At 42.0% G+C, this 14,458-nt stretch overlaps 1 protein-coding gene across 4 annotated transcripts in view; it reads left to right on the top strand.

Moving 5' to 3' along the window:
- The window catches only part of VEZT (vezatin, adherens junctions transmembrane protein), a 126,882-nt gene that overhangs the window by 76,227 nt on the left and 36,197 nt on the right, over positions 1-14,458 (top strand). For all 4 annotated transcript variants that reach the window (XM_019489264.2, XM_006273628.4, XM_014606725.3 and 1 more), the window contains exons 8-9: positions 4,711-5,042; positions 6,959-7,152. In XM_019489264.2, coding sequence (XP_019344809.1) covers positions 4,711-5,042; positions 6,959-7,152 — 526 coding nt within the window. The remainder of the gene's footprint in view (positions 1-4,710; positions 5,043-6,958; positions 7,153-14,458) is intronic.

Genomic DNA, 14,458 nt, shown 5'->3' with positions numbered 1-14,458 from the left:
AACTTTAGGCTTTATTCCAGTTAATTTTGAGCAGAGTTTCTAAATTGCAGCATTTAAGGGGTTTTCCTCATAGGAACCTTGCAGACTCATTTGGTTTTCCATGTTTTTCCATGTAGGCAGAGAGGGAACGGAGCAAGGGGGAAGGGGTAGCAGAAGCCATGCTCATAAGTGGTGAAGATTTCCAAACTAAGGCTTTGCTTACACACTACTGCACTGATTTAACTGAAACCAGTTTTAAATTGATTTAGTTAAACCAGTTGAAATTCCTTTCTTGACATAGGCTGTAAACAGACATCGCCAAATGAAGCAGATCAGCTATGCTGGGATGTGTCCCGGGACAGCTGTTCTGCTTCATTGGGCAAAACGGACATCGTCCATTGTCCCACAAGTTTGGGCCCCTGCCCCTCCCAGGTTTTCCCATGTGCAGAAGACTGCCACAAATTGGAACTACCAGGTACACCTCTTCAAGCATGGAAATAGGGTTCCCTACTTACAATGCCCAGGGACTCCAAGTCTGGGTGCACCTCTGCAAATAGAGCAGCCCAACCAGGCACTCCCAGGGTTTGAGGGGTCCTAACCTGCATTCCCCAAGAACTTCCCTGCAGGGATTAGGCCCTGAAACCCTGGGACTGCCTGCCTGGAGTGGCTGTAGAGCATGGGCAGCTCCAGGCTGCCTGCACTCTGCTACCTTAAAACAAATAGATGTCTGTTGTAAAATAGCAGCACAAATTAATACTACCTTTTGTGATGGCCCCACATTTGGGCATTTGTTGCACAACAAAAGGCATGGACATCTCGTTGCTTGTGCTTTGTACCATGATAAAAATTCTTACGGCAGCCCAAAGGCAACATCTTTTTGCAGTCGTACATAAACCAGCTAACAACTATCTTATGCCATTTTTGAAAGCATGGTGGCAGAATGGTTAAGCCATTTCTATATGGATTTGTGCTGAAGACAGTCCCCTGGTGACCTACCTGATCATCAAAATTGGGGAACAAAAGGTAGTCAGATGTGATTCTGACTGCACTGTTGCCTTGCGTGCCCTTGCCTGTAAACCCTGTCATCCTACCCTATCATCCAAACCCTACCTTAATCACATTAGCCCAATGAGCCAACTGGCCTCAAGATGGACATTGGATTTGGGCATATATCAGTTTAACTTAATTCCATAACCGATTGTGATGTTTGATATACATGACAGAAGCTAAATCAATACTCTGTAACCAGTGTGTTTTCACCTGTGGATTTAAATAACTTAAACTATTTTACTTAATATAAATTCTGTGTTGTAAGACCTAAATTCATTTATAATTCTTCTTAGGAACTTACCTTCTCAAAAAAACCTTCCCGTTTATTGCATTTCAGCATTATACACATATACACCCAGATTTGCAGTAGTGTTGTATTTTTAATTGAAATACATTTCTGTATGCCTATATAAACTATATAGCTTTGTGTGTTGTGCCTTAGCCTGTAAGTGAAGGAAACCTCCTCCTCAAACAAAAACACTCTGTAGCAGGGGACAGCAACCTTTCCAGAGCAGCAGGCCAAAATTAGTGCAGCTTGGTCCAAGGTGAGCCAGTGCTTTTTTCCCTGGTATCAAATTGCCATCAAATTGTGCGCTACTTGGCTCTCTCCAAACTGCAGAATTCCCCCCACTGCCAAAATACTGCCAATATCTAGGCTTTGAAATTGCTTGACTGGCCAAATCCAACCGTAAGTTGCTGATCCTTGATCTATAGAATAGAACACTTGGCTGAATGCAATAGCATCTTGTGTTATTTGAATAAAGTAAAAGTAGCCAAACCTGTTGGTGATTAGAAAAGCCAGCTAGTCTAAATATGTTTTGGATTTCCTTTTCTCTGACCCACATGCCTTTTTTCAGGTAGGTTTTGGATCACACTTTTTTCTCTTTGCAAAGTTCTCTATTCCTGTGTGCTGCCTCTAAACTATTCATTGCTTTCTCTTCATATCCTGGTTGTAAGGACTTCTTTTAAGTTTTATAAAGTCCTAAGCTCTTTACTTATGTCCTGCTGTTCTTTCCTTATGGTTACTTAGCTAATAGCTACCTTTTCTGTTGCTTTTTCCTTTGGCTTTCTTTTTAATAGCCAGCTAAATCCCAATTTTGCATGTAGGGATTATGGGAAGTTTGTACTATGTAAAGTGCTTGACCTGTGTATTCACTTCATGCCATTCTGAATGTTTTCTTCAGATAACTGGAAGCCATCTTCTTGAAGTCTTTATAATAGAGAGCAGCAGTGTAGGGACACAGCTGAACAGCTGGGACAAAGCAGAAGCAGCCTACTTCTGGTTCATGATCACAACCACAAACAGACACTTTTTTTTGCATCTCCTCCCTAAAGTTGTCACCAGGAGTAGTTGCCCATTACTCCCCACCCCTCTCCACTCAGTTGCACTATTGATAGAGAGGAGTAATCTGTTTTCTGTGTGAATATGTTGCTTGGAGGTTTTGGGGAAGGTGTCGCTCTCTTTTGAAATGATCAATTATGAGTCTATCCTTCTAGGTACTTATAATTAGGGATCTACTCAATTAGCAATTTCACGGATTTGGTAGAAACTGGAATTGGACATTGTCTGCAAAATCCATGGAAAAAAAATTACTAAAAATAAAATGCTGGCGCCCAAGTGGGACCCAGTGGTCTTCCTGGCTCCTGTGGTGGGGTCTCGCAGCACACTGGGGTGAGAGGGAAGCTGCCAGTGCAAAGGAGAGTAGCCAGGATGATGGCTGTTCTGCCCCTCACTGCTGATTGGCTGAGAGGGCTGCCCATTGCATGGCCCTGCCCCTCTCCACCAATCAGTAGTGAGGGGTGGGACACATGATGCACAGCCCTCAGCTAATCAGCGACATGGGGTGGGGCCACTGGGCCCCTTGGCCAATCAGAGGCATGTGGGGGAGCCTGCTACAATAAGACTGTGAAAATGACAGCTGGCCCTGTGATCAAGCCATGAAATCAGCCTCCTGCCTCCTTGATTTCAGTAGGTCCCTAATTATAACGGTTCTCCTCACTATGGTAACCTGAACACCATTCTGTTATCATATACCAAATACTTGGTTGTATATGCTGAAGTATACTCATATCATGAAGTTCCTTTTGACTGTTCACATACTGCAGTGACCACGAACCATCTATAGCAGTTCAACATTACTATAATTAGACATTGTTGCACTTGTGAGACCTTCCAGTGCAGAACCTCAGACACCTCAAACATTCATCAGTAGCTAAGCAATATCACTGCTTTGCAGATGGAGAAATAAAGCACAGTACACTTAAGTGACTTGATTTGATCAGTCTGGGGTACTTGGGTATAGATCTCTGCCCACAACCCTTACTAGACCAATTTTTCTCTCTTTTTGAGTAGAGACTGCTATCATTGGAAAAAATACTTTTTATTTCTTTTAAAGAGAGGTGGGACTCTATTGGGAAAGTTACTACTGTTCTGTTTCAGATTTCTGAGACATCACAACAGACTTTGTCTAAACTAAGAAAAAAGATATCTTTTTCATCAAGGTAGTTAACAAAATGTGAGGTCTCCATTAGCATTTTCTGTAAAATCATGTTATCTCCTCTTGGTGTACTTTAAGCTGTTTCCTTTCAGGGATCCTGGTTTTCTCTGTTTAAACATTGCAAATTATCTGAATGTAAAAAATAAAAAAATAAAATTGCAAATTCACATTTTTCCATGATTAAAATGAAACACCACTATATATGTAGGTATCAGTTGAACACAATGTTTTGTTGATATATTTACAATTTTAAAGCCATTTGGAAACCTACCAGTGCCTCAGTCACTATAATAAAACACATTCTAAATACCTACAAATTTTGGTATTTAATTTTGGGTTTTTGTCATGGAAAATCAGAGCTCTCTCTGCCCCTGTCCAGCTCCTTAAAATGAGAGAATCCAGGTTTTACTATTTTTTTTCCATGGCAAAGGGAAAACCTGGATCCCTGCTTATTATAAATAGGAGTACAACAGAGCATAGTAAACTTCAGCTTTATAGCTGAAGTTTAGGTTCCAGAGTAACCCTACAGGATTTATCACTACCAGATCTTCCTTGTACCATAAGTAGAGGGTTTAAAAAGATTCTATTTTTGTAAATCTTTATAAGTTTATTTTTTAATGGTATTTGTGAAGTTACTCATTTTGGTACAAGTGAGTCAGAAGTTCATGTTTCTTAGCACCTTGAGTAATTTTTTGATTTTAAAAAAATGCCAATGGATTTGTATTTCAAGATGGGGGAGAGGTATGCCAGTCAGAAACTTAAATTCTATAAATGATAGTTTGACATTTTGAGTGAAGTCACTCAAAAGATATCCTGCTATTGGAAACTTCAGCTATTTTAGTGCCCTAGGGTAGACCTAAACCTTATTAGTATCTAGTCAGACTTGCAGATGGACAAAAGTGATCTCTTCCAAAGGGTAGATGTGATGCCCAGGACCTGGAAGAGCCTTTTGTGCATAAGTAGGAACATAAGACCCTCTGTGAAAGGCTTGACAGTCATATAAAGTGTGCAAGATATAAATTAATGTGATCTGTGATATCCTTAAAAGATGCTCTACATATGTTCTTAATTTTTCATGATTCTTGTGTTGTGCTGTGAAGTTGGATTGCAGTATGTGTATATATATTTTGAAGGTAGGCTATGCTTTCCAGGCACACAATGCTAAACTTTCAACATCTTGTAGGTTCTGTTTCAGCTCTGGGTAGGACAGAGTTCAGAATTCTTCAGACGACTAGTACTGCTGCTGTCTTCAACTAATGCATCCCCTAAGCCCTTGATCACCCCAGAACGTTTGCCTCATCATATTTTGTCTGATGTGACTCAAGGTCTACCTCACACTCATGCTGCCTGCTTACAAGAGCTTAAGCGAAGCTATGAATTTTATCGGTACTTTGAAACACAGCATCAGTCTGGATTGGAACGTTCAACCAAAAGGAAACAAAAGTCAAGAGAGCTGAACAGCCTTCATATAGCAGTGCGCAGTTTGCAGCTTCATCTCAAGGCCCTGCTAAATGAGTAAGTATACACACTGATTGCAAGAAGATGCCCTTAATGGTAAATATTCAGTCCTATGCCTTTTCAGGTTTTGGTTTGTGTTGAAGAGCTAAATGTTGTCTGAACTGTATTGCTGCTGTTTCTGTATATGCCATAACTCAGCTGAACAGTTAGCTAAACAAATCTGATTTGCATTCCACCATTGGAGGAAGCCAGTTAAGTATAGCATCTCTTGTTTAGTGGTGACAATGTGGGGGGGGAAAGTACAATTCTGTAAATTGCACATTTTGGAAAATTATAGAGTGGAGTCATCATTAGGAGGTGTTTGGAAGCCCCTAGAGGGATCTGACCAGTTAACTTATTTTTTAGTTTAAGTGACTGTAGATATAACAAGTCTGTTCTCTTTCATAATTTATTGATTGAGATGAATGTTTATCAGGGCATACCATATCCATCTTCAGAGGAGGAAGTGACTGGAATTAGAAGTTTTCATTTGGAAGTGAAAGATTCTGTTTTATACACATTTTGATACTGTGCCCATCCCTGTGGAATCAGCACTCTACAGTTCGATAGCTATCTATATGTCATGTTTTGAAGCCAGAGTGTATCTGTCCTAGGTGAAATCTGATATTGTTACATTACTAATCTTCAGATATTTTCTTCCCCCTTGGTAATGGTGAACTTACAAAGCAAGATTCAGGAAAACCCTCCGTCTCTTTAGTCACTCCCTTTTGAAAACACCTGAAAGCATGTTTGTCTTTTGTCTATTTTGCAACAATACTCCAAGTATTTTAGATGAAAATTCAACTCATAATAATTATATGTTAAATATTTTTTAAAATGCATTAATTAATCAAGCAAGGTTCTTTGGGTAAATGTGATATCTTTTATTAGACCAAATGAGTAGCTGGAAAAAAATTATTTGTAAGCTTTTGGGTTCAATCACCCTTCTTCAGGAATAGGAAGTCTCTGCTGTTCTGAGACTCCAAGGAATGAAAGAAGCTAAAAGTATGACAGGATGTCAGTGAGAATGTAAATAGGTAGAAATTAGGAAGACAACAGGTAGAGCAGGGAAGGAAGGGGGAAAATGGGGGGGGGGAGCCAAAAGGTAAGTAAGGGAGACTCTACTGTAGTAGTTAATAAACACAGAGCATCTTAAATGTAATAATTACCATAATCAAATTGAGGTGAGCCATACATCTCTTCATGTGGAAGTTTTGCTTTAAAACGTTGGGACAGCATTATGAATTGATCTGTACCAGTGGTGCTCAACCTGTGGCCCACAGACCAGATCTGGCCCATGGAGCCATGTCATTCAGCCCCTGGAGTTCCCTAGAGGTCCATCAATTTGGCATTGGGGGAACAGTGACAGCATTAATTGAGCTTCCGCTCCTAGAATTATGGTAATTAATGATGCCACCACTCCCCCAGTACCAAATTTCCAGACCTTTGGGGAGCCCCAGTAGCATAACTGAAGGAGGGTAACTAGGGCAGCTTGACACCACCATTGGAGGCAGTCGACGCTGCCCTGTGCATCATGGCTGCCTCTGGCATGGAGCTTCCCTGCCCCTACCCCTGTTATGGGTATGGGCAGTCCATGACTGGATCCAACATGTGGGGTTGGTTGGTGGTATCAGTCCATGGTCAAATTTAGCACTCAGAATTGGTCCATGGGCGTGATTTAGCTGTGAACCAACCCTGGGGGCCAACTTGATCTGGCCTCTGGATCAGCACCATTCGTCCAGCCTGTGGGGCTGGATGGGGTGGGTACCACAGGTCTATACCTCATGGGTTGGGTACCACAGGTCTACACCTCAGTTCAGTAATGTGGTGGAAATAAACATAAAGCAGGGTATAAATTAACTTAAAACTTGAAGAAATCTTAAAATATAGATTCAGATATGTTAGTATGATATTTTCCCATACTCTTCACCTAGGGTAATAATTCTTGAGGATGAACTTGAAAAACTCATTAGCTCTAAGGAGACACAAGAACTACCAACAGAGGCATATCAAGTTCTTGAACAAAAACTAAAATTGATTCAGCCACACATCCAAGCGAGCAACAGCTGCTGGGAAGAGGCCATTTCTCAGGTGGAAAAAATTGGTCGAAGAAACCCAGACATAAAAGGTACTTTAAGAGGTCTTCTAGTAACCATTTAATTTACCCTGTTAACTAAATATGTGAGTTTTGTTTGCTGAAGTTCTTATTGCTTATAGTTTTACAAAGTATCCAGCTGAATTGAACTCTATTTAAAATTATTAATAATTATTATTTTTGAGGGCTGAAAAGTTTGTCAAGCTCTTAAATTCAGATGGCACCAAATTGATAATATAGCACATGTTGTTTATTAGTGAGCTGCTTTTTTCCCAAGGAAGGATGAAAGATCAGGATTTTGATCAGTGCACCCACAGATTGTTTTAATATTGTCATAAATTAATTTCTTTAATTGCCCAAAATAGCTTAAATTGCAGAAATGACTTGCTTGTCTTTCCCCAAAAACATTTAAAATTGTACAAGATGAAAGAGATCTACATATGGTAACCATTCACCTGCTTTCCCAGAAAAGCAAAAAGACTATTTTGGGAAGGAAAAAGGATGATATAAAATAATATGTAAAAAATAATGTGTAAAGTAATATGCGACATAGGCTCCATAGAAAGTATCAGAGAGTTATCCACTGGAATCTGATACCTAATATCTTGGCATGCTTCCAGTCCATTTTTCTGAATAAAACTTGTTTTGACGCAGGGGTAGGGAGAGAGTTTTATTTCAAGGCATTTGTATTTAAAATTTGGAGACAGAATGGTTGATGTTGGGACCCAGGGCAGCCGGCCAGCAGCTCTCCCTGACTCCCACCCGGGCAGATAAGGGTCTGGGGCCTTAGAAGGCCGTCAGGCGGGTACTTGTGACGCTTGGAGTGGAATTAATTAGGCGGACGCTTATCGGTTGCAAAGCAAGATTATTTACTCACGCCGTCAAGGTGGTGAATAGCGGAGGTCAGAGATACTTGGTTAGTTACAGCTTAAGGTTCAAAGGTCGTATGTCGGTCTGCATAAGAGTTCGTTGATCGGGCAGATAAACGGAGAAAAAATCGAGCCGGCAGGTCATTGATTTATGTCTGATAAGGTCGAGACGGGGGGAGACTGACAAGCGATCAATTTGTCAGTTATTCTCACACATACGTTTAGAGGTTTTTTCAGGTGTGTGCGCGGAGGTCTCCTGTTCTTCACGGAAGTCAAGATGGGTTTTATTTGTGTAATAGCCAATTGCTTTTCGCCACGTCATAAATTTAATTAGAATCGCCAATTATCTAGCGGTCTTCGCTAGGGTGTTATCTCACAGGGTTATTCCCTGTTTTCTCTGACCAGTTATAATGATTTATGTACAGCACAGAAGGCTAAGTTTCATTTCATGTTAGTGTCGCAGTTATAAATTTCTTTTTGACATGCGCAGCAAAAAAAAAAGCGGTTACTATCATTATTGTTAACCCTTAGTTAACCTAGTGCAGAAAAAAACTGTTTTGAATGGTTTTACTTGTTTGTGACATGGGCACTACTTAATTGGGTTGTGACATACCCCCTTGCCCATGGCACAGCAAGTCACATCATGTTTACATATAGACCATTTTGTTCATCATTGTTAGTGTTTGGCAAGCGGGTATATACAAAAGCAAAAAGCGTGGTTAACTTTGTTTTGAGATATTGTAAAATTCAATAACCAAAACACACAAATATAGTAATTGGTAACAAAAGCATAATGAAGGGTATTAATAAGTTGAGGAACCATGACCTACGACATACAATAAGCCTTCACATTTGTCTCTTGTGCTCTCTCGTGTTCCAGTTAAGAAACCAAACTAAAAAGGCAAAATTTTCTCTCTTTTCTCTCTCTCATTCAATGCTTTTGTCTACACTCGACCTTTCTGCGACATCCCCCAAACCTTCAGATTATCAATGCTGTTCTCTTTTAATAATTCAGAGCTTTCCACTCAAAACATTATGACTTGGCTTCACTGCGTAAAGTTTCGAACAGGCTTTAAAACAAAACAAAACAAAACAAATATGTACAAGATTATTAACAGGAAAAGAAAACCATAAAATGAATCGTTAATTGTGTCTTTGGCCTACAATGACAGAAGGTTTAGGACCGAGTTGGAGGTTTCGAAGTTAGCTCTGTTCGCCGAGAAATCTGTTGGTAACAGCAGGAATAGAGCGACGACCCTGCTTGCGACATATGAGCAGGCAGTCATTGTGTCGTCGACTCAGGTGTGCTGCAGGTTGGTGCTCAGTGATTCTTGCGATCGGGCAGTTATAGATTGCTTCTTTGTTACCGCTGGGCCTGTAAGGGGACAAAACAAACAAACAGACAAACAAACAAAGAAAAGGGTGGCCATACTCGGTGAATAGCATGGCGGCGAGTTAGCCAGTTGTGATGAGCTATGATGAGCGACCAGGTTTGATCGCCTTCTAGGAGCACAGAGTAGGAGCCAGGATACTGCTCGGGTTCGCAGATGACTTCCTTGTGCACTCGCGGATGTGGTTGACGATGGTGTGGTGTCTAGGGGTGAGTTTTAGCTTTCATGGTTGGGGCTTTTGAAGCGCTAGTTCATAGATGCCCCCTTCAAGTAGTTGTTTGTTGGGGCAGGCTGCGGTGTTATCCGGAGTGCGCTGTTAGGCGTGGGTGCCTCCGGGGCCCGGACCGGTTGGCGGGATCGGTCGAGATTGGTAGCCTAGTATATGTGCCAGTTGTCGTTGTTCCACATCTCCTAGGACGTGTAGCCGTTGTTTGGTAAGCGTGAAGTGGTTTAGGAGGAACCCAAACATGGCTCTTTCCTCTGGTGTCCTCTGGGGTGGCAGTCTTGATTCCTTTCGTAAGTTGAATTGGGAATGTCTTGGCTTTTGATGTTCGACTTGATATGCAGTAAGGTAGCTTAGGGCAACGGCTGAGTTTGCGGTTGCTGACTTTATAAGGGCTTGCAGTTGTGGAAGTTGACTTAAAAGATTTTCTGCTGGCTGAGTAGCAAGCAGGTTGAGGAGAAGGCGAAGGTTGGTGGTATCCTCTTCTCCATAAATCTTCATGCATGCTTTGATGACGTCAAGGGTGGTGGTGGTGGTTGCACCCTTTGGGTTGGTTACTTGCTTGGTTATTGTTACAGGATGAGCGGCAGCTGCAGTTGTTACTGTGTCTGATGAGAGGATCGGATTCTCTCTCGTTGCCCCCTCCCTGTGGGACGGAGGTGGTGCCATTGGGAGCGACGTCATCTCAGGGGGCGGGGTAGCTGGATGGAGTTCCACCTGTTCTTCTGTAGCTCCGCCCTTCTTTTTCAGGTTCTCCGGGCAGTTCATATTTTTCTCGGTGCCATTTTTTGGTGGCAACGGAGGGTTTTGGCACGCTGCCATCTCCGCAGCAGCTTTGCTGACTGTAGCTAACTGGGTTTTTAAGTTTGCATTTTCACGCAGTAGGAGTGACACTACATTAATCATCTTTTCTTTGTCCCACTCGGAGCTTCCCCACTCCTTTCCAACTCCCTCCTCTCCTCTCAGCAAGAAGTAGCCGCTGACGCACCCCGTCTCCGCTCCCCTCGCTTGGTGATAAGCGATGTGGGCCCATAATTCATCCGCGTTATTTACGCAGCGCCCCCCACTACACCGGGGCAGTTCTTAATTAATTCCACCTTCATTACATTTCCCCTTGATCCTGTTCGTGACGCCATGTCGGGACCCAGGGCAGCCGGCCAGCAGCTCTCCCTGACTCCCACCTGGGCAGATAAGGGTCCGGGGCCTTAGAAGGCCGTCAGGCGGGTACTTGTGACGCTTGGAGTGGAATTAATTAGGCAGACGCTTATCGGTTGCAAAGCAAGATTATTTACTCATGCCGTCAAGGTGGTGAATAGCGGAGGTCAGAGATACTTGGTTAGTTACAGCTTAAGGTTCGAAGGTTGTATGTCGGTCTGCATAAGAGTTCGTTGATCAGGCAGATAAACGGAGAAAAAATCGAGCCGGCAGGTGGTTGATTTACATCTGATAAGGTTGAGACGGGGGAGACTGACAAGCGATCAATTTGTCAGTTATTCTCACACATACGTTTAGAGGTTTTTTCAGGTGTGTGTGGGGAGGTCTCCCATTCTTCACGGAAGTCAAGACGGGTTTTATTTGTGTAATAGCCAATTGCTTTTCGCCACGTCATAAATTTAATTAGAATCGCCAATTATCTAGCGGTCTTCGCTAGGGTGTTATCTCACAGGGTTACTCCCTGTTTTCTCTGACCAGTTATAATGATTTATGTACAGCACAGAAGGCTAAGTTTCATTTCATGTTAGTGTCGCAGTTATAAATTTCTTTTTGACATGCGCAGCAAAAAAAAAAAAGCGGTTACTATCATTATTGTTAACCCTTAGTTAACCTAGTACAGAAAAAAACTGTTTTGAATGGTTTTACTTGTTTGTGACATGGGCACTACTTAATTGGGTTGTGACAGTTGACTTAACTGACAGCAAAGTTGTGGGGTTTTTTTAATGACTGTATGGCTGGTTTATAGATGAGTAAATCAAATTGATTCCTGTAAAGAAATAGAGTTCAATAGGACAAGCTTGAGAACCCTGCTTTTAAGTTTTAATAGCCTATTCTAATGCAGGACCCCTTGTATTTTGTGGGGGTTCCTATTTTAAATCCAATTTTAAACTCAAAATGTAATTTTGGGGGGGTCTAGTATGTTACATTTCACTTTCAGTTACTGTCCTGGAACTCTTCTGGAAATCTGTTAGTTTTCCATCTGTTTTGTAATAAATTCTCTGATTTAGTTTTTGGAAGCTGTTTAAAAAAACAATTATGTGTTTTGACTTTTTTTTAGACTTTCCTGGTATATTCCTGCTTGGTTTAACTTCTGTGAACTAAGAACCTATCAGCCATGCATGTAGGCGTGTCCTGTTTCCATTTCCTCTTTACTTTATTGCTCTTTGAAGGGTAATATGACTGGTCATTGTGAATGACTTATTACAGGTTTAGCATAATCTGTGTTTTTAATGTCTCCTGTACATTTTAGAAAGGTGATTCCTGTAATATAGATAGATATTTACTTGCTGAAATTATTTAAATCTTGTTTTGTTTTTAAGATCCTTTGTAGAATACCAAATGAGCCTTTTTTGATAATGGTAGTGGAGAAAACTCCATGGTAAAATACCTTGTTGAATTTGGTGTCTAGCACTTTTTCCTGCAATAGATGTTAAACTTCATCTGCCCCTGTTAGGAGCAGTAGGACAGTCATTTTCAACATCAGTTTATGGGGGGTATTAGAAGGAGAACCATTTTTGACACTTGAGATCCAGCCCTTGGGGACAAACTCTACAATTTATATACTGTGTATAAGTGGCAAACATCTATGTATTGTAAAATTCTGCCATGTTTTGTTTATATAAATTTAGAGTTTTTTGCTTCTCCATCTTTAAATGTAAATTATAATCAGCATTTCGATTTATTATTTCCATGGGTCCAGTCTTAGATAGATTGGTGCCCTGGCAGCAATAGTGCTTGGGTTTTCTTCCTCCATCCCTCTTTTGCCTGGCTAGCATATGAGCATGTGGTTTTCTCTTCTCTGATTTCATAATGAGTACACTGTTTAAAGGAGACTACTGATTGACTGCTGTGGAGGAGAGGATCCCATGTTAACCTGGAACATAGTGAAGAGTGTTATACACTTAGTCTCAGCTCCAAAATGCAAAAAACAAGATTCAGAATGGCAGTTATGAAAATGCCATGTGGGACTCTCTATAATCTTAAATATGGAACCCTAGATGGCTGCCTTTCATCTGTCTAGTTCTGCATATCCTTATGTTTGGTATTTAACTGTATGGATTCCTGTGTCAACACATAGGACCTTGTTACATGGTAGTTTTGGGCAGCTCCTAGAGCTCTTAACCCCTGGATTGTCTTCCCATTAACACTTTTTTAAAGTGGTGCTAAGCAATCATGGGCTAGGGACAGATATTACACATAAACCGGTTTAAGTGATCTGAAACTAGTTTAAACCTTTAACAGAACAGATATTCAGTGCACATAAACCAGTTTGAAAATGGCTGAAACCGGTTTGAGATAAACCGGGTTGAATGTAGTATATCAGACTTAGCTGATTTGGTTCAAACCAGTTTATGCAATGTCTATCCCAGACCCCTTGCTGGTTTAAAATAAACCAGACATCCCTAGCATCCTGGCATGCTCTCTGGGCTGGATGGGGCTTTCTGCTCCACAGCAGGGCTGCCCCCCCTCCCTGGCTGGAGCTCTGGCAGAGACTGCAGGCACAGCAGGGTCTGCCTGGCTTCTCCCTGCCTTACCTCCCACCCCTTGCTGCTGAAATAGGAATACTTCCTCCCTCTCTCCCATCTCTTACAGCATGGACCCCATCCCTACGGACCCTAGGTACGTGGTATGCTAGCTAATGCCGAGAGGTGACTGTGTGTGTGTCTCCAATTTCACTGGGACAGGCAGACAGAACAGTGACTGCTTAGGCTTTTTGGAGATAATCAGCAGGTCAGTTGGTAAACTGTTCAAGAAGAATTTGAACTAATGAAGAGAGGCTGTTGTTTTGCTGGTGGAGTGATAAATACTATCAGCTCCCCGCTGGCTCGCTTGCCTGTCAGTTTGCTGCAGAAAGTATAAAGAAGTAGGGAGATTGAAAAGCTCTGTATCATCAACAGATGCATGCACTGCACACACAGCCTTGCTTCAGAGTGCTAGCAGGGGACTGGGGTCTGGCAACACTCCCACCCCTTGAGCAGCGAGTGGGGAAAAGTCTGGGATGGTGTAAGCAGACCTTCCTAATCGGAATGTCCTGCTGGGGCCTAGCCATATCCCCTTCAGCTTAGCAGGGTTGCTCTAGTGCCTCTGGCTTCTAGCTGGAGCCACTGCAGGCGTGTGTCTGAATTTCCTCAGTCCAGAGAGAATGTCTAGTTACAAACCAGTTCAGCCTAGCCAGGTTATACTAACCTGCAAAGATTGAATCAATTCAGGCTCAGGGTTTTTGAATGTCTGTCCCTAGCCATTATGCAGCTCAAAGTTACACCACACCAGAGCAGGATTATCTCTGATCCCCACCACCCAACTCCTGTTCCGTTAAGGTGTGGCTATTCCCTACAGATGTGCTGCCCAAGTTGAAGTTCTTCAGTATCCCAGGATCTCCTCCCCTGGTCCCTCTCCTCCACAGAGCAGAGATAAAAGCTTGTCCTGGCTCACCAGCCCTCTAGTGGCAACTCACAGCTCCAGCTCCTAGTTTTGCCCCTTCTCATCAGCACTGTAGTGGCAAGTCACAGCTGTGAATGTGGGGGCAGTCTGAGGTTTGTAAATAAGGGCATTTGTACACACATTTGCTTGCAGAACTTGCATTTGTATAAATAATGAAATTCATGTCAGCACTGAGAAAGTGGAAGCAGCACACTTGAACT

This window comes from Alligator mississippiensis, chromosome 4 (genome assembly GCF_030867095.1).
Source record: "Alligator mississippiensis isolate rAllMis1 chromosome 4, rAllMis1, whole genome shotgun sequence".
Lineage (NCBI taxonomy): Eukaryota > Metazoa > Chordata > Crocodylia > Alligatoridae > Alligator > Alligator mississippiensis.
The sequence above is the reverse complement of the archived record's forward strand: the minus strand, read 5'-3'. Positions and strand labels throughout refer to the sequence as shown.